This window comes from Loxodonta africana, chromosome 2 (assembly GCF_030014295.1).
Source record: "Loxodonta africana isolate mLoxAfr1 chromosome 2, mLoxAfr1.hap2, whole genome shotgun sequence".
Taxonomy (NCBI): domain Eukaryota; kingdom Metazoa; phylum Chordata; class Mammalia; order Proboscidea; family Elephantidae; genus Loxodonta; species Loxodonta africana.
The window spans coordinates 70215143-70236478 of record NC_087343.1 but is presented as its reverse complement, the minus strand read 5'-3'; the positions used below and the strand labels follow the sequence as shown (position 1 = coordinate 70236478).

The following is a 21336-nucleotide window of genomic DNA, read 5'->3' as shown; positions in this document are numbered from 1 at the left end:
ACACATATAATAAATGATTATGGGTTCATTGTCTCTCCATATTGAAATTAGTAAAAGAAAGCATACCTGCAGTCCTTGTACTGAAGACAGCAGAGTAAGGGCAAGGCAGAGAGAGGAACTTGGATGTAGTTTTCCAAGCTGTCTTCCTGAAATGCCACACCAGTGGATAGAATTGGTATTGCACATTTCCAAAACCAGATCCATAGTCCTTTCACTGCTGGAGCAATCAGAAAAAAACGATAAATCTTGTTCCTTGCACAAAGAGGTATTATAGTATTTCTTTCACTATTGCTAAATGAACTTGTTTTCTGGGTTTCCAGGAGAATATAAACCAGAAACAGAACTGAAAAGCTATCATATCATTTTTATTTCACTTTACGAATCAGGAAAATGCAAAGGGATGTCACCTTCTAGGGCTTAAAATGGCACTCAGACTAATCAGCCTGCCTTGATGTTGGCCTTCTGGTTCTAGTACTGCACCTCTTAACAGCTTTGCTATTTCTCTGGGAGGCTTCCAGACATTTGCATCTAATCTTGCTGTTATATACCCTTCCTATTTGTTAGGTACTCTACAGGAAAGAAAATGACAAACTGAGTATGGCCCAGTGTTTTTGATATTTAATCTATGTTCCTTTAGTATTATTATAGATATGCATATAACCTAGAAAATGACTGACAGGATTCATAAGAAGTTATGTATTGTATTATTTAATATGAAAAGACTGCTTCTGCTTATAATTGATACTACCAGTTCAGCTTAAACATTTATTGCAAGTTAAATTTTAATGGAAGTATGTACATTAAAAAAAAAAATCTAAAGGCTCATTATGAAAAACAGTTTCCTACTCTACCATCATTCATGAACTACTTTCAACTTTTTTAACTGTTTTCTCATAGTTGGCTCTATATTTTAAATTACTCATTTTAATTTTAATATTAATTTACTGATTTTTAGACTTAGTGACCTTATGATATTTAGCTTTTATATGTCTCTATATCCCTGACAGACGTTTGCAATGTCCACTATGTGCCAGAGACCAGGTTAGGTGCGCTACTTTAGTTTTCTCATTAAATTTCACAAAAATACAGTAAGAGTGTATATGTGTTGTGTATGTGATGGGGGTAGGGTTAGCACCAGTTGGAAACTGAAGATCCAAGTAATAAGTGCTTTTTAGAAAATTCTTATTTGAATCACCAGAAGTTAAAGTGAACACTGAAAGAAACTGAATTTATTTTTTATAGCACTTTTGTCGGTTGGTGAATAACTGAGTTGCTATGCTTCAAAAAAGACAAACAAAACAACCCCAAAACAAACCCTATATGCACAGGGTCTTTACCATGTGTGTATTGCTTACTGAGCTCCTATGATGTGGCAGGCACCGTATAAATGAGGCTTGGTAAAACATGATCCCTTTTGCTGAATAATTCACAGTCTAGTGAAGAAAAGACTAATAATTATAGCAATATGTAAGTGTCACTAAAAAGCTATGTTAAACTGTGCTTTGGAAGGACTACGCAGCTTCACAGAATAAGCTGGAATTCTGAAGGATGAATATTTCTTATCTCCGTAATATCAAAAAGTTGGAATGGATATGAGATTAAAAATGGATTTACACATTCAGACTATTAAGGATGGGATTCATCACTGCAATATTACCAAAATGCCTCAACTAATAGTAAATAAACCAAGTAGTAATACAAGTAGTAGCAAAAGTGGGACTTAATCCTAGGATTTTCTAGCTTCAAAGCCCTATGCTTTTCACCTAATGGCTAGATTATGCTGTTTATTGGCAAAGCTCTGTTTCCCAATCTACTATTATCACTCATGGAGGAGCCCTGGAAATGCAGTGGTTAAGCAGTCAGCTGGTAACCAGAAGGTCGGTGGTTTGAACCCAGCAGCGGCTCGATGGGAGAAAGGTGTGACAATTTGCTTCTGTAAAGGTCTACAGCCTTGAAAATCCTATGCGGGAGTTCTACTCTGTCCTACAGGGTTGCTATGAGTCAGAATTGACTTGATGGCAATGAGTTTGGTTTTGGGGTTTATTATCCATCATATTTAAATTCATAACTAGTTTTTAGTTTCTTAATACTAAGCATACAACTCAGTTATTACCCAAGTATCTGTCAGAAAAAATCCATCTTATTCTAAATCTATAATGCATTTTCCCATAAGAACCTACTAGCTTATGCTTTAGTAAACTCAACTGTGAAGGAGGTATAAACAACAAAAAGAACATGAACTTTGAAGTCAAATACATCTGGATTCAAATTCTGACCCCATCTTTACTAGCTCTGTAAGTCTGAATAAGTTACTACTTAACCTCTCTTGAATTGGCTTGTCCATGCATAAAATGTGAATGTGATAGATAAAAATACAGAAAGAATCTAACACACAGTAAACTCGTTGCCATCGAGTTGATTCTGACGCATAGCGACCCTACAGGACAGAGTAGAACTGCCCCAAAGGGTTTCCAAGGAGTGCCTGGTGGATTCGAACTGCCAATCTTTCGGTTAGCAGCTGTAGCTCTTAACCACTATGCCACCAGGGTTTCCCCTAACACAGTAGGACCTATCTAATACACTGCCACCAGATGAAGAATGTTACATTATTCAGCATCTACATCAGAGAAGACTATAAGGCAACGGGAAACTTAAAAGGAGACAGCGTATTTAAAAGATTTAAAAGCTCTCTTTTAGGTAGGTGAGGAAGAAAGGACATTCATCCAGAAACACTGCCATTACCTGCAGTTTGTTATTTTACAGGTTATATGGAAAGGTTCTTCTAGGTTTACAGTATCTGGGATTGCCTCCAAAGACAACCTAACATCTCCATAACCTGGAGCCTAAGAGAGAAAGCAATACAGTTAATATATATCTATTATAAAACCCCTCAACTTTAATAAAGGCACCAAACCAGCACATCCACTCAACAGTTGTTGAACCTCCAAGCTGATGTTCTGAGAAAACACTTGTCATTCATTCCACCGTTCCCCCATTCTAACCTCTTGTGCTGCTATAGCTAAAGAACAGCACTGTGAGCCCTAACAATTTGTTTTTGCTATAATTACTCCAAGCTCAGTAGAGTTGAGATGAATCGCATAGGTAAGTAGTCAATAAAGAAATTTCAGGGAGTCTGATCTTAAAGTGATGCTTTCCAGAGATACTGTAGCAATCTGTATACATAATTCTAAATAGACAATGTTGCCGCATTTTTACACAAATAATGCACACTTTCTACATTTGTTTGCCAACCATGCCCCCCTCCCCCGCCCCTGGCAAGGTATTTTCATAAGTGCACCGTGCTAAATTTTTTTTTTAGCAGGAACATGTTAAAAAAAAAAAAAAAACTTGGCATAGCACTTATGAAAATAACTGGTGGGGAAAGGGCGTGGTTGGCAAACAAACATAGAAGGTGCGTATTATTTACATAAAAATAAGGTACTGTCTAAAGAGAAAGATCACTTTGAAACAGGCCAGAAAGAAAAACACATCTTTTCACAAGACACATCATCAGACATCAAGGTTTGAAACATATCATGTCAGCATGATAGCTAACTGCTGTATTTTAAACAGATACAGTGATTGTCTTTTTTTAAAGAAATTATTGAAAATCTCCAAGTAATGGGATGGCTACATAATGAAAATCCTTCCTTTTGAAATTACTAGCTTAAACAGTGAAAGGAGAGTAAACTTTAAAATTATTAGTCTTTTCTCTCTTATTCTCTAGTAAGATTAATATCTTCTATGGTGTTTTGATTTTTAGTGATAGACCTAGAAAAATTTAAGTTGTTCTAACCATCCCTCACATGGAAACCTGGTGGCGTAGTGGTTAAGAGCTACAGCTGCCAACCAAAAGGTAAGCAGTTCGAATCTACCAGGTGCTCCTTGGAAACCCTATGAGGCAGTTCTACTCTGTCCTATAGGGTCGTTATGAGTTGAAATTGACTTGACAGCAATGGGTTTGGTTTTCTTTTTTTTTGAACTGTAGCCACGTGCCCCCAAACCCCCATCAAAATTCTTTTCCAGACTCACCATTCTTTGAAGTTGGCTGGTTTGTAACCTTCCCCTTTCACCTAGATTTGTTTTCCATACTATATCCAATTTTCCGATTACTGTTACTCCCTTAATGATGCCTGCTTTTTCTGCAAACTCCTTCTTGGGCTTAAGGCAGTATAAGTACTGGCGTGTATCCATTGGCTGCAAATATGCTCTTGAACCAAACGTAGATATACTGAGAGGAATGGAAATAGAGATGGAGAAAAATCTCTAGCATCTTTTAAAAGAAAAACCACGGCTTGTGATTGTTTGTTTTGGACAAGAACTGGATGATTTACTATCTAAAGACCTAAAATAGAGCAGGTCAGTGGTTTCATCATAAACAAAAAGGATTTGTATTGGCAGGATTTATTTATGTATTTCAGTTGATTGACATGGAAAATCTTGAGGTTCTTTACTACAGAATGAAACCTAGAGTATACTACCTAAAAAGAAAAATGCAATAGAAAATCAGGACATTAAGTACCATGTCCCTTTTCTCTAAACTTGTCAATGACAATAGTTTAGAATAAGAAGAAACATACCATTCTAAAGTTAAGTAATCATTTTAAAAATGAACTAAAAGAGAGGACAGGTTTCAGTTAGGAAAAGAAAGCAAAATCATTGTTTTCCTCAGTGAGGGACTGGAAGACTAAACTTTTCTATATCTGACCACCATGATAAAAGTAAACCTCATTCCTGGCTAAGAAAATGAGGTACTACTTTTTCCAGCTATTACTTTCTTATCCACGTTAATATCAACCATACATCTATTTATTCTCCCTCTTTTGTATTATCTATAGAAAGACACATGTGCTTCCTTTTCACACAAAAAATTAAATCATCTCTTCCTATGCCCACTACTTTTGGTGTCGGGAGAGTGTTTCTTCTTAAGACTCACCATCACTCTTTTCCTAACTTATTTTTTATTATTTCTTTCTATGCCTCAGTTTCATCATATGCAGGATAGGGATGACAGTTTCCATATTTACCTCACAGAATTATTTTGAGAATTCAAAGATCAAGTGCTTCAAATAGTAAAACATAAAATGCAAAGGACCATGATTCTTATTTTTATGTGGATAATTGAAGCACTGATGTCGAATTACTGAAACAAACAAAAAAACCTCCAAGAGTAATGGATGTTAGAAAAGCATTTATTTTTCAAACACAAAAACAAATGCTTCATAATTCATATTTACCATTCTCCAGCTTGGTTGACAGCATTTAATTCTGCTACATTGTACATTATAGATGGTTCCAATGAAACCTTCTCCATAAACATAGGTGAGTTCGTAATATTCTGAATCTGGGCTTCAAGAAATACTTCATCAGTCTGAGGATATGAAAAAAATATCCACCAAAGTGTGAAGGTATTTAAAATACTGACCTCAAGAACAGTATCTGATCTATATGCAGAAAAAATATTAACCACAAATGTGATTAGTTCATGCCTGCAAATCAAAGTTATTGTAATTAATGCAAGAAATCTTCATCCCAACATAATTAATAGGAGCAAAGTTAAGTGTGTTAGTCAACTGATACCTTGCCAAACAATGGATGGGGGATAACTGTAATATACTTTAAATTAACATTTCAAAAATATTTATTTAACTGAATTTCATTCACAAATATCCTAAAGCTTTTAGTAAGTCATTAAAATGCTAAAATATGCTTTATATGAATATACCTGTGCACCAATAATTTTGTGGTATTTCATAATACGAGATAATTAGGTCTTTATTTTAGATATTACAGTGAGCACTAGTACTGTGAAATAGTCTTTTATAATTTTATAGGAATTAATTTTTTAATTAAAACAACTTGTGAATAGTCATTAATGATTTCTTGGTTCATGTTAAATATATATTTAGAATTAGAAAAGGAATATATTAACTATACCTGACAATCTTAGAGTTTTTAAATCAAGCAAAAAGTTAATTCGTAGCCTTAGTGAGAGACATGAACATGGATACTATTCAGCAGCATTTTAGTCATTGGGTATTTTAAGCATCTAATTTTATACAAAATTTTTATTCCCTGATTATTTATGGTAAATAGCCTTGTTTTTATGCTATTTGATTACTATTTTTCTTTATGTAATTGAAGGACAACAGACTCAATTGGTTGATCTTTGAAACAAACCTATATTAAAAAATGATATACTGAGAGAATTCAAGAATTATTTTATTCAAAGATTCCATAATAAATATACAGAAATAAAACATTAAAAGAAAAACACTGTGACCAAAAATTTGACTTACGAGTTTTTGTAATACTAAAGATAAGCAAAATCATTTGTAAACATATGATGAGGAAGTTACAATATATTATCATCTAAAATAAAACAAATTCTGTAGTCCCTGACACATGTGCTCGAATGAAAATAGTAAGACAATCATTTATCAGTTTAAAACACATGTACAACTAAGGGCATTATTCTGTTCCCTTTTCTCAAAAAAATTAGTAAATATATCCCATCAATCCATTGCTTTAAACAAAAAACAAAACAAAACAAAACCACAGACCCACATTTCAATTTAAAAAATGCAATTGTCCGCATAAACTGGGGAAGAGTTTAGATAAAATGGAAGAAAAACAAGCAGCATAAAGGAAAACCAAGTTAGTTTGAACAGTTAGTATAAAAGTAATTTGACATCTGAAAAATTAAGATAAGAATTCAATGTTAAGGCAATTGGTATTGTTATTAAATGTGCAGCACCATATAAGCAAATGCCGCTTATTTTAAATAGAAATTTGAAATGTGATTTTAGTAAACTGGGGAAAATTTGCTTTTCTTCTACTGGCCCATCTTTAACTGATCCATACTTAAAAATGCATTTGAAGACCGATTTCAACTATATAATGTAGTCAATGAATTCAAGAATAGCAGAATAGTTTATAGCAAGGTGTTGAAAATCCCAAGGGTATTTTCAACAGGGTTACTAAGCCTCTTTTAAAACACAGCTAAATGAGAAACATTAAAAATGGGAAGTGTTTCAATATGACAATTTAACCTTTGATCTACTTTTTCCCCAAATAAGATAATCAATATAAATAAAAACTATATAAAAATTATACATAGCTTTCTGAAACCATATAGGTGGTATTCATAACTAACTTTGTTTTTCCAGTATGTTTTATAAAGAGAGATTAATTAGGCAGAGTCAATAAGTGGTGAGTAAGAAAAGCATATAAATTTATAATAAAAAATCAAATTACCACAGAACTGAGGTCACTCTAATGGAAAAATAAAAAAGAAAAATTAGAAAACTCAGAGTTAAATGTTAAAGAAAAAGAATAACTAACTTTAAAATAAAATAAAATGCATTTCTGCATTTTTTTAACATTCACTAAACAAGACAGCATTAGTGAACAAGTAAACAGAAAGCAACATAAAGAAATATGACAAAACATTTCTCTAAAAAGGTGAAACTGCTGAAGTTAAATGACAATGGAATAGAGAAGAACACCACAGCTGAACACTTAAACAGGAGCAAATACTTAAGGAAACATCTTGGAGGACAGAGGTATACTCCATGCCTTTCTAGTTCTATAAATTTTACACCTACATTGTAATTCTTCATAGATCATTTAGGATGGATATATACTACTCACAACAGTCAGAATAGATATATACCATATTGTTGTTGTTAGTTGCCACTGAGTCGATTCTGACTCATGGCGATCACATATAACAGAGTAGAACTGCTCCAAAGGGTTTGCAAGGCTGTGACCTTTCAGAAGCAGAGAGCCAGGCCTATCTTCCCTGGTGCCAGTCTTTTGGCTAGTAGTCAAGCACTTAACCGTTTAGCTTCTCCTACACTTGTCTGATAGAATTCTTTTATCGAGGAGCACCTTGGGTGATTAGAGTTCCATGGATCACACTTTGAGGAATGCTGGCTAGACCACTTCAGACAGCTGAGAGTTTATTCTCTTATTAACAGATTTCATAGTCTTTTTTTCATATATATTTCTAAAAGTATTTATTTTTCAAGGGCCATCTTGAATATCACCTCCTTTGTCAAACGCATAGCTGGAAATAGTTTTTCACCTCTCTATTCCCAAAGTATAATGCTTGCACTTCATGTTTTTTTTTTTTTCTGCCTTATATTGCAGTTATGTCAGTCTCCTCCACTAGATGTAACTTCCTTGAGGAGTGGGAAGATATTCAATTTATATTTATTTCTCTTTTGTACCTGGCATGACACTGTGTATTCAGCAGGTGGCCAGGTGTTTGAATCCTACCTTCTAATGTCACCAATCTTCTTGCAGACTTTCTTAGAAGACTACAACAAAGTTTCTCAGGAAATTATTCACTTATTTGAAACAGCATCAAAAAACATGTTTGAGACAAATGTGGGGCTAACAGCACAGAGTAATACTCATCAGCTATTAATGCTAGTGTGGTTTACTGACTCCTACAACCTACCAGAAATTCCTAATTGTGTTCAATAAACTCTGCCTTGTGCTACTGGCTGAAGAGTAACTGAACAGTAATGGGTAGTACTGAATATCTCAGAGAGATCCTTAAGGCCATTTATTCACTCCTGGTTTTTAAAGAGATGTCTGTTTTCAGAAGTTAAGAATTTTACTAAAAAAATTTTAGTTGAAGTTCTTTGTAAAGTTTAGATTAATGATTATACCTACATATGTTAGCTGAAGAGGCAGTAAACTAAATTGTTACTATGATTATAAAAACAGAATATTATATGTAAATGGATAAAAATTGAAATAGAATATGGTGTAGTGAGGATCAATTACTTGCTGGTGTGGTGAAATTGTGGGGTTTTTTTCCCCTTTCTTTTTAGGGGCACTTCACTGCTATACTTATGGAATAACTAGAAATTTAAAAATCAGCTGGCAAATCACTCTGAATATGTGTTATAAAACCACCTGACAAGTATCTAATGTATTACCACATTTCCAACAACAACAAAAAAACCCTAGAACAGTTTATTTTAGGAGTCTATTATAGAAAAGAACCTACCTACATCCCTATTTGTTTTTTGCCTATCTATCCTAACAGAACAGTTAACATTCTTCCCTCATCCAAAAAACCCAAACCCATTGCCGTCAATTCCAACTCACAGTGACCCTATAGGACAGAGCAGAACTGTTCCACAGAGTTTCCAAGGAGCGCCTGGTGGATTCAAACTGCCAACCTTTTGGTTAGCAGCCATAGCTCTTAACCACTATGCCACCAGGGTTTCCTCTTCCCTCATACTAGAAATGAAATCTTTTCCAGCATAATGACAAATGAGACTATTTAAAATTCACCAAGTTGAATGGCTATACTACAATTAATTGACAGCATACTATTAGTAACAAAACATGTGGAACAAATATGTAGTACCCCAAACTCCCCTCCTCTCCAAAAAGAAATGCCAACTCTAAACGTTTATTGCTCTCCATAATGAGGCTGTACCTCCCATCAAATATGTATGCTCTTTATTATGTGGTCAGTATTCCACACGCATTAATAACCCTTCTTGGATGACTTCAATGACACTTTCTATTTTCAACATCCACTCCTTCCATACTCTGCTACAGTTCTCCTTCTCTTCTAGGAAGCTGCTTCAGACTACCCCAAGATCTCATCCCAAGTGTTCTACAGCACAACTGTTTATATCATCTTTTTAGACTTACTACAGACAGGAAACCCTGGTGGTGTAGTGGTTAAGAGCTACAGCTGCTAACCACAAGGCTGGCAGTTCGAATCCACCAGGTGTCCTATAGGATTGCTATGAGTTGGAGTTTACTGTATGGCAGTGGGTTTGTTTTTTTTGGTATATACTATCCCAAGTAGTTTTGTTATTTTATGCATTTTTTTTTTCCTTTTCTCCTAATAGGGCTTCACTGCAAGCAAGTTCCTCATCTTAGAAATCTCAACATTTATTTCCAATTTATATAAACCTTATACCTCAGATGCTGATGATAAAAACATGTTATCAAAGTGCAAATTTCTGATTTTCACTAGGTTTTAGAGTATTAGAGATATAACCTTCATTTCAAAATACTTTATTTGGATATCTTTGAATTTACCACTAAGCTATGAAATACATGATTTTTGGGAGGAGGAAAGGGAGTGTCAAGTGATTTGATTTTTCTAGAGCTATAAAAGCCAAATAAAACAGAATATTCTAAAAGAAATCCAATCAATAAAATCCTTCTCCTATGGCAAATTCTGTATTATGCCTTTTGTTAGGATAGAATATAGATTATTGTTTATTCAAAAGGTTACTTCTCTATTTTTCCTAAACTTGTTTCTCCCAAGGAGCTTTTTAAGCCATTCACCAAACTCAGCAACCTAACTCTGGCTGGCATGTTGACTTCCCAGAACAAAGAATTTAATGTGCTGAGCTTCACTTGTCAATATTTTTACATAGGAATAAGAAATCTATTTTGCAGGGTTAGATCTACTTCAATTTTTGTAATAACCAGAGCATTATAAATATTCAACAGATTGTTGCTGTTTTTAAATAGTAATGACCACCATTAAATGCAATTACAGACAAATCACTTAATGAAAGAGGGGGAAAAGCCTCACAAAATTAACAATGGAAATAAAAATCAAGAACCACTGAATTTGAGTAGGTTGAAAGCAGCAGATTAAGAAGAGACCTACAATTGAAATTATTCACTCTTGAGTGAGTTTTATGCTCCTTTTTTCACAAGAAATGCACAATCTTATAGCAATTTACTTCATTATGATGAGAAATGTAATAAATCAGATTTTTAGTAAAATAAGATCTTAATGTTCAATTTAAAATCCCATTAGGTGTCTAACACTTACCTCTGCATTATAAAATTTGGTTTTCACATCCAGTGGTTTGAGAACCTGGTTGAATAAAGCATATCAGAAGAGATTCTTATCATTTGACCATTTACATTTTATTTGTTTTAAATATTAGGGCTTAAATTTATCAAAGTCATTTCCCAATTTTAATTGTCAAAGACTTTTCTAATGGGTATTAAAAGGTAACCATTTTTTCCTGACAGGGTGATGGTTACATGGTATTCATTTTATAAGATTTTGTTAAACTTAACACATTTTCTTATCTATGTTACATTTCATAGTAAGAAAATTTACGATAAAAGCAACTGAACCTTTTATTTTAAAATTCATTCCAAGTCTTTAATAACTGCATGCTGTAGCAAAGCAATGGCAATGTTTCTACTGATAATACTTTTTCTTCTACTTACAAAGAGAAAAATACATGTAACCACTCACCCCAAGTTAAAATCTCCCTTTAAAATATTCAGAAATTTGATACTATTTCCACTCCTTTTATCCTTTCTATATTCTTGTGTGTTTTTTCAAGTCATGAAAACAAACTATTATTCTTTTGGATAAAAACCTTCAAATTTCATTACAAAAACATTACACTGGTGGTGTTATTTTGCTTTGCTTTTATTTAACATATTTTAGCCTGCTTTAAGATTGCTAGTAAAATAGCAGGAAGCCCTGGTGATTCAATGGTTAAAGCCCTTGGCTACTAACCTGAAGTGCGGTGATTTGAACCCACTCGCAGGAGAAAAGAACTGATGATCTTGTCCCGTAAAGATTACAGTTTTGTAAATGCTATGGGACAGTTCTACTCTGTCCTATAGTGTTGCTATGAGTCAGAATTGACAGCATATAACAACAACAAATAATATGACAAATGCAAAATATTGAGCCATCTACTTTATTTGGAGCTTGTTTTCACTGAAAATAAATGTGAATCACTGTACACCTCCAGGAAAAATAAAGTCGAAAACTACTGACCACTGTCATATTTAATACCTGAAATTTGAAGAATTTTCTAAAATACATTTTTTCTCCACTCTGAGTTGCATAACTCACTGCACACACCAAGCTGAAAGAGAAAGATGTCTTAATGATTCTGAACTATTTTCAATTTTATTTCTTAACAGTACATACAACACACCTCAACTTTACCCATAGATCTAAAAAATATTTATGCCAGTGATGTCTAACTGATGAGGCTAGAGCAGTTACGGATATAACTCTATGACAAAGAAATCTCTGATTAGTAAAATGAGAGGCATCAATTTTGGACCAGCAAGCTCCGTTCCTTTGAAAGATGAAATATATTTCAAAATAAAAACCCCAGAATAACCAAGTAATCAAAGAAACAAAATAATGAGGTAAGATTTTTCTATCAAGGTTTGCCAAAAATTATTTTTTTTTAAATATTTTTGTTGTAGTTGTTGAGAATATACACAGCAGAACATACACCAAGTCAACAATTTCTAGGTGTACAATTCATTGAAACTGATTTCATTATTTGAGGTGTGCAACCATCAGCACCCTCCTTTTCCGAGTTGGTATGGTAGTTCTCGACGGCACTGGGGACTGGGGTTGGGGGATGGTAGTTCTACATTTAGTTTTTTGAGTAACCACCACATTGTTTTCCACAGTGGCTGTACCATTTTGGATTCCCACCATGAACGGATAAGGGTTCAAATTTCCCCACAACCTTGCCAACATTTGTTATTTTGTTTTTTGCTTTTTATCTTAGCCATCTCAACCAAAACCAAACCACTGCCATTGAGTTGATTCCTACTCATAGTACCTGTATAGGAAAAAGCAGAGCTGCCCCATAGGGTTTCCAAAGAGCGCCTGGTGGATCTGAACCAGCAACCTTTTGGTTAGCAGCCAAACGCTTAACCACTGTGCCACCAGGGCTCCATCCTACTTGGCATGAAATGGTATTTCACTGTGGTTTTGATTTGCATCTCTCTGATGGCTAATGATGTTGGGCATCTTTTCATGTGTTAGTGCCATTTGAATGTTCTCTTTGGTGAAATGTCTATTCAAGTCCTTTGCCCATTTTATGATTGGGTTTTTTATCTTTTTGTTGTTAAATTGTTGAAGTTTTATTATGTACTTTAGTTATTAGATTCTTATTGGATATACAGTTTCTGAAGGTATTCTCCCAGTCAGTAGCTTGTCTTTTAACTTTTTTGGTAAAGTCTTTCGATGAACAAAAGCTTTTAATTTTTACGAGGTCCCATTTTTTAATTTTGTCTTTTGTTGTTTGTGCTTTTATTACATTAGATAATCCAACAGCGTTTCCCCTTCATCTTCTTCTAAGATTTTTATGGTTTTAGTTTTCACGTTTAGGTCCTCAATGCATTTTGAATTCTTGTGTATGATGTGAGGAATGGATCCTGTTTCATTTTCCTGCATGTGGAAATCCAGTTTTCCCAATACCACTTGTTGAAGAGATTCTTCTTAATCCATTGAATACACTCAGCATGCTTCTCAAAAATCAGTTGCCCACAGATGTCTGGGTTTATTCCTGGACTCTCAATTTTATTTATTTAGTCTATGTGTCTATTGTTATACTAGCACCATGCTGTTTTGATTACTATAGCTGTATGTTTTAAAAATCAGCAAGTGTGAGTCCTCCTACTTTGTTTTTCTCTTTCAATACTGCTTTACCTATTCGAAGCCTCTTGCCATTCTATATAAAGTTGAGGATTGCTTTTTCCATTTTTGTAAAGAAGTCTGTTGGAATTTTGATTGGGATTGCATTCAATCTATAGATTGCTTTGGATACTATTCACATCTTAACAACATTAAGGTCTACAGTCCATGAACATGGACTATCTTTCCATTTATTTAAGTCTTCTTTAATCTCTTTCAGGAAAGTTTTACAATTTTCATTGTATAAGTCCTTCACATCTCTGGTTAAATTTATTTGTTAAGTATTTTATTCTCTTAGATACTATTGTAAATGGAATTGTTTCCCTAATTTCCCTCTCAGATTTCTCACTGCTGGTTGTTATGGATTGAATTGTATCCCCGCAAAATGTGTGTCAACTTGGTTAGGCCACGATTCCCAATATTGTGTGGCTATCCACCATTTTGTAATCTAATGTGATTATCCTACGTGTTGTAAGTCCTAACCTCTGTGATGTTAATGAGGCACAATTAAATCTACAGGATGAGGTTGTATCTTGAGTCGATCTCTTCTGAGCTATAAAAGAATTGAGCAGAGAGGAGAGGGACTTCATTACCACCAAGCGAGAAGACCCAGAAGTGGGGCACGTCCTTTGGACCTGGGGTCCCTGTACTGAGAAACCCAGGGGAAGACTGATAATAAGAACCTTCCCCCGGAGCCCCTGGAGCTGGCATCCTGAATCTGGACTTCTGGTCTCCTAAACTGTGAGAGAATAAATTTCTGTTTGTTAAGGCCATCCACTTGCGGTATTTCTGTTATTGCAGCTCTAAATAACTAAGACACTGGTATATAGAAACCCAAATGATTTTTGTTTGTTGACCCTGTACCCTGCAATTTTGCTAAGTTAATGATAAAAAGTGTGGTATCACTTTTAAAAGGCATGCCCAGATGCAACAGATAAACAAAGAAGATTACCTTCAATCAGTTGAAGGCCTACAGAGCAAAAACTGAGGTTTTCTGGAGAATAAATTCTACTGAGTTTGTAGCCTTTCAATCTGCCCTCCAGATTTAAAACTCAAGACTGCAACATCAAGTCTTACATGAGCTTCCAGCCTGCCAGCTTTCCCTACCGATTCTACACTTGCCATCCTCCAAAATTATGTGAGCCAATTCCTTAATTACTTTAGATATATCCTATTGGTTCTGTTTCTCTGGAGAAACCTTACTGATGCATCAGGGTTAGGGAAAGCTTAAAAAAACTAACTCTCTTTGCACTGCTGGTGGTTGTTAGGAGTTTGGAAAACAATCCTTCAATAAAAGAGCTTTAAAAATGCTTATACACTCCGATAGCAAACCCACTTCAAGTAATCTATCATAAGAAAATACTAGAAGATTTATACACAAAGGTGTTCACCACTATGTTATTTATAATAGTGACAAATTAGAAACAATCTAAGTGTCCAAGATTAGGGAATTTAAATTCAAATATATCATCCAAATGACTTTATAAGATGCAGCCATTTAAAAAATCATGTTTACAGAGAATACTGGCTGACGTGGAAAAATGTTCACAGTTAATTTAAAAAGATAAAACCATGTGTAATATGATCAAAGGTCCCTAGTTGGAACAAATGGTTTGCATTTGACAACTAACCTAAAAGTTGGTGCTTTGAACCCACCCAGTGGTACCACAGAGGAAAGGCCTGACAATCTTCTTCCATTAAGATTACAGCCAAGAAAACCCCACAGAGTACTTTTACTCTGTAATATATGGCGTTGCCATGAGTTGGAATCAACTTGATGGCAACACGTTTGATTTTGTTTTAATATGATGAAAATTTTATAAATTATTATTTATAAACATCTACTTTATACACACACGCAAAGATTGGAAAGAAATGTACCAATATTTTAATAATAGCTATACCAGGTAGTGACATTATATAATGTAGTTTCTCCTTTATACATCTGCCAAGCACTAAGCCAGATGCTAGGGATACAGAGTTGATCAAAACACAACACCTACCCTCAAACTGTTCACAGCAGGAAGAAGTGTAGTAAGGTACAGGTTTGTAAATTAGATTTGGATCTGAGTTCTATGCCACCATTTACTAGCTGTTTAATTCTACAAGAATCTCATTTTCTGTAAAATGGGAATTTTACGCATTTAATGTTTCAATACATTCAATTTCAACAAATACTGACCACTGTTCTCTGCTAGATCCTGTGGCTATAGTTGACCTGCTGGACCTCATAATTTAATGGGGAAGGCAGGCACTTAATATATATAAGTATGAAAGACATAAAAAATGATAAATTGTGGGTACTGTAGAATATACAAAAAGGGGGTTTAATCTAGCCTATATGGTCAGGAAAAGCCTCCTTGAGGAAGTCATGTTGAAACTGAGATACAAATTATGTCCTCCAAAAACATGTGTTAGAATCCTAAACCCTATACCTGTGGATGAAGAAACCCTGGTGGTGCAGTGGTTAAGCGCTTGGTTGGGGTTTGAATCTACCAGCTGATCAGGGGAGAAATATGTGGCAATCTGCTTTTGTAAAGATTACAGCCTTGGAAATACTATGGGGAAGTTCTACTCTGTCCTACAGGGTTGAGAGGAATTGGAATGGACTGGAAGGCTCACAACAACAACATACCTGTGGATGGACTCCCATTTGAGAATAGCGTTTGCTTTGTTGTGTTGTTTAGGCCATGTTAGTGTAGGGTGTATCTCAGATCTTATCATTTTTTAGATCTAAAAGGGCAGATTAGATACAGAGAGAAGTAAGCAAGAAAGGGGGAAAGATACATGCTACCTGAAGACCTCCAAGGAATGCCCAGAAGAATGCTAGAGAAGCTGAAACAACAATTTTCCCCCAGAGAGCACAGAGAGAGCCTTCTTCTAAAGCCTGTGCTCTGAATTTGGACTTCCAGTCTCATAAACTGTGAGAAAATAAATGTCTGGTCACTAAAGCCATCTATGTGGTATTTGTTACAGCAGCATTAAGAGACTAAGAATGAATGAGAAGTAGAAGTTAACTAAACAAAATGACGAAGGCATTTCTTTGTGAGGGAAGAAGGCATTTCAAGCCATGGAGTTTTGAGGTAAAAGAAGTCCAATATGACCGCAGTGTAGGGAGAGAGGGGAAGAGTGAGAAAAAGTGAGAACTAGAGTGGTAGGTAAGGATTAGGTTGTGGAGAGCTTTGAAAAAGCTATGATAAAGTCAGAATTTTCTGCAAGGGCAATGGAAGGTCATGAAATAGTTAAGTGACTTAATTCAAGATCACATAATTATAAACGGTAGAGTTGAAATTGGAATCCAGAGTATTTGACTCCAAACCTCACATCAATTGCAGAATATATATTAAAAAGTGCCCACAACAGAGCTTATGACCAAAATGAACTCATTAAATAATAGCTAATTCGATGGCACTAGTTTTTTTTTTTTTTTTTTAATATATACTTTAATGGGTTCACAGAAGAGAAGCAAAAATGGAAATGAAAGTGAACATGGAGAGAAGGGGATAAACGAGAAATGTTTAAGAATAGGACTTTGTGAATCGACTGGATGTGGAAGTGGCAAGGGGGATAGAAAGTCTAAAATTACATCTGATAGCTGAAATTTTCACATTTGCCTCTCCAATGGAGAGAAAAGTATTCACATTCAAATACATAACCAGGCCAGTAGTACAGAATTTAAGATTTTTTTTTCATAGCTTGTATTATTTTGGTGCTGTATTTCTGAGTTCTCAGGACAGAGTATATACACAAAGTTAAATACAGAACTAAAAAACTGTGATTTAAAAATAAACCCTATGAACATAGGTTAGCATTTCAAAATGCTATCTTTTAGACAGAGTGCCACCTGGGTTTTAAACGTTTGTATGGCTTTTCATTTTTTTATAAAATTGTCTTTAGATGCAAAAATGAAACAAGAGATAAATTAGGATAAATTAAATTTTTTCCTAAAAAACAGAAAAACAAAAACATTTAATTTAAAGTTGGTTCTGGTAAGGATGTAAACATGAATCCATAAAGTTCCTTTTGAAGTAGGTGCTTAGACTTAATGATAAAGGGAGAGAAAACAAAAATTTAAAATGAAAGCATATATAAGTAAAAGCCTTTGAGAATAAAATTAACTCTTACATGTGTGTTCCAATCTCCTTTACTTCATGATGTATGACGTCATCAATACAGCAATCAGGTTTTAGTTCAGCCACTGCAGCACTGGAGGCTGAGAGATTTAAACGCTGAGAACTTGTCTGAAGATCAGCCTTGAAAGAAAGTATAAGAAAAACCGAAATGCGATTAGTTAATGTACAGGATGTGGATGGGCAGAAAGCATAGGGGAATAGGAATGAGGAAGTAGGGATGAAGAGGGAGCAAGCTTCTCTACGTAAACCTTCAATATTAGCTCTAACGCTTGGAAACGTGGCAATGGTTCATACTGCCAAAATAAATAAAATCAACCAGGAAATGGGGAGAACCCAAAATGGAATACAAACAGTAACAAATGAATTTAACTGTATTCAAATGAAGAACGTAACTACACTGTGGGGAATGAAGGCAGAAAAAGAACTAACGTAAGTTTGGAAAACAAAGTCGTGACTACTGGATAAAGCTAAAGATAAAAAATATACTCATTTGTTTTTCACAGGGATATGGGCTAGCAATGCTGAAATTACTTTGTGTGTTAAAAATAATCAAAGACCAAAGAAATTGAAATGCAAGGTTTATTCGGAGCACTTATTCTATCTGCATACAGGGAGATGATTTAGATTTCAGAAAAAGCAAATGGCTTGAAGTTTACTAGTTACAATGAAGCTTATAAAGAGGAGGAGGAATAGATCAACCACTGGCTAATCTTAACATGACTGATTGAATCCTGCCCTTTCCCTTTTACTAAGATCAACTAGTATCAGGTCACAAGGTAGCCCTCCACCCACCTGCAGCCACATCTTTTGAAATTCGAATTTAGTAAACCTGGCTTCAAACTAGAAAGAAAAGAATAGCAATTTTCAGTGAAAGAAAAGCCACTGGCAGAATTAATTTTGGTCAGGAATTTCTTTACAGTGAATACCTGGTTTCACAGGTAAGATTCAATGTCAGATGTCTGTTATTAATTTTTCTCTTTGACATGTGTATACTAGGACTAAACACAAAATAAATAGAGATAAGTTTCTTGAGTGAAAAAAAGGTACAAATAAGGAAAGGGGGAAGGCTGGAATGAAGCCTTTGGTGTTGGACTGGAATTGGAGGCATCAGTATGAACACATGTGTTTTTTTAAAATATAGGTACAGATAGACATTACAGAAACAAATATATGTGCATGTATATGTTAGTACACAATGCCAAAAGATAAATATCCATTCAAAACAATGTTAGGTATCAGAGACTAATTGATTTGTAGAACTGAAAAAGGGCTTTAAAGCCACCAACTAAGAAAGAACTACCTTCTTTAAAGTAGTACCCCCCCGTTACTATTATATGCCCTTTTTATTTCCCTTTGAATTTATCATTTTCTCTAATTACCTCAAACAGCACATTCCCTTAATTTCAGTTACTATCTATCACATTCAAATTTTACTTCTTTTATTACATTTATCACAAGCTATGAGAAAAAAAAAAAAAGAGAACACTTTCTCTCTTTTATGAGTAGAACTGACTCTATGATGACAGATTTGGTTTTTGAAGCCCTGGTGGCACAGTGGTTAAGTGTTTGGCTGCTATCCAAAAAGGTCAGCAGTTCGAATCCAGCAGCCTCTCCTTGGAAACCCTATGGGGCAGTTCTACTTTGTCTTACAGGGTCGCTGTGAGTCGGAATCGATTCGATGGCAAAGGGTTTTTTTGTTTGTTTGTTTTGACTAGGTGCAAGGCATATTTTAAGCACATTACTCATTTAATCCCCACAATCTTGAAGTAGTTATTAGTATTATTCCTGTTTTACTACAATTTTACAGATAAGGAAACCAAAGCACAACTAGGCACAGGGTACAACCCACAACAACTTCTCCAAGGTTCCACGACTTATGAGTAATGAAGCTGTGATTCAAATATCCTTAAAGAGCATTTTAGAAATCAGAGAAGAGAAAAAGAATACTCAAACCCACTGGCTTTCTTTCTCAATATGCTTTCTTATGTGCCATTTTTTAAAACATTAATCATTACTCTGGTATATGTTATTATTTGGAAACCCTGGTGGCGTAATGGTTAAGTGCTACGGCTGCTAACCCAAGGGTCGGCAGTTCATATCCACCAGGTGCTCCTTGGAAACTCTATGGGGCAGTTCTACTCTGTCCTATAGGGTCGCGCTATGAGTCGGAATTGACTTGATGGCACTGGGTTTTTACTGGGTTATGGTATACATTTGGCTGAACATTTTGTTTTTCTTCTTTTTTCACTATATAAATCATGCTGCATTGAACATTTATTTCCTAATTACCAACTATATGTCAGGGCCTGTTGTAGAAGCAGGAGATACATCAGCAAACAAAACTCATAAAAACCAAACTCACTGCCACTGAGTCGATTCTGATTCATAGCGACCCTATTTATTTACTGCAAAAATTCTACCTCTGAACTACCACTGCCCCCTTGACTTGGGGTAGGAGAATGCAATTTAAATTGCAGGGTGGGCTTCATGCTGCAAGATTTGAACAGGCAGAGAGGAAAGGTAGGAGGGAGACATTATTCCCAGTAAAATGAAGACAGCTAGCCAAACACCAAAAGAATGAAATTTCAAGGTGTCTTCAATAAGGTCATTAAGAAAGAGTTTGGTATAACTAAGGAGTTCATATTCAGGAAGAAAGAAAAACATATTTTAAAAATCTCTAGAACAAGCTTCAAGAAAGCAGAGTGTTGGTAAGTTTTGTTTCCTGCTGTAACTCTAATATCTACAATCATGCCTGGAATATACATTTGTTGAATTAATCAATGAAAGACTAGTATTGTTCCTAGACCAACAGAATCATCATCAGACGGAAGCTTGTTAGAAATGCAAATTCACTGGCGTTATTTTGGATGAAATGAATCAGAAAAACTGGTGGTGCGGCCCAGTGATCAGTATTTTAACAAGTCTTCCAGATGATTTTGACATCTTCTACAGTTTCAGAACCACTGGTATAGACCCTATTAGTTACTATTTTTTACTTATGGAAAAAAAAAAAAAAAAAACCCAAACCCAGTGCCATCGAGTCAATTCTGACTCATTGCAACCCTACAGGACAGAGTAGAACTGCCCCATAGAGTTTCCAAGGAGTGCCTGGTGGATTCGAACTGCTGACATTTTGGTTAGGAGCCATAGCACTTAACCGCTACGCCACCAGGGTTTCCAGAATTAGATGAGGACTATTGAACTGTTTCTGGAATTTCACAGGTGTAAAGATCAGGCTGGCCTCCTTATAAGCAGCAGATCTGATCAACCCCACCTGAGCCGTTAAAAAAACCATCTCAGATAAAGGCCTTTGGAAAGGAGCTGCTAAAATGCCTGAGGCTTCAAGACGCCGGGTTTTCTCTGGGCTACAGAGAGAACCAAGAACCCGCTGCCATCAAGTCGATTCTGACTCATAGCGACCCTATAGGACAGAGTAGAACTGCCCCATAGAGTTTCCAAGGAGTGCCTGGTGGATTCGAACTGCCGACCTTTTGGTTAGCAGCCGTAGCACTTAACTACTACGCCACCAGGGTTTCTATTATAGTTTGTTCTTTTTTAAAATAGAAGAGTTTATCTTTTTTGTAGTACACTAAAGTTTTCAGACTTAAGGCTGAGATTTTGAAAAAATTAAAACAACAACAACAAAACACTAGTGGTTTTCAGTTAAACACTGCAGATTAAACATGAGCGTTAGCATTCTAAACACCACTAAGATGACAGTAAAAGAAC

At 35.2% G+C, this 21336-nt stretch overlaps 1 protein-coding gene across 8 annotated transcripts in view; it reads right to left on the bottom strand.

Annotated features, from left to right (window-relative positions):
- Window positions 1–21336, bottom strand: part of TRAPPC13 (trafficking protein particle complex subunit 13) — a 46074-nt gene that overhangs the window by 2161 nt on the left and 22577 nt on the right. For 5 of the 8 annotated variants that reach the window (XM_064272523.1, XM_010588179.3, XM_064272530.1 and 2 more), the window contains 8 exons: window positions 17600–17727; window positions 11825–11897; window positions 10832–10876; window positions 7258–7275; window positions 5238–5371; window positions 4033–4231; window positions 2743–2843; window positions 67–217 (listed from right to left, as the gene is read on the bottom strand). In XM_064272523.1, coding sequence (XP_064128593.1) covers window positions 67–217; window positions 2743–2843; window positions 4033–4231; window positions 5238–5371; window positions 7258–7275; window positions 10832–10876; window positions 11825–11897; window positions 17600–17727 — 849 coding nt within the window. The remainder of the gene's footprint in view (window positions 1–66; window positions 218–2742; window positions 2844–4032; window positions 4232–5237; window positions 5372–7257; window positions 7276–10831; window positions 10877–11824; window positions 11898–17599; window positions 17728–21336) is intronic. The other 3 variants (XM_064272533.1, XM_064272539.1, XM_064272542.1) reach the window with 3 other exon arrangements.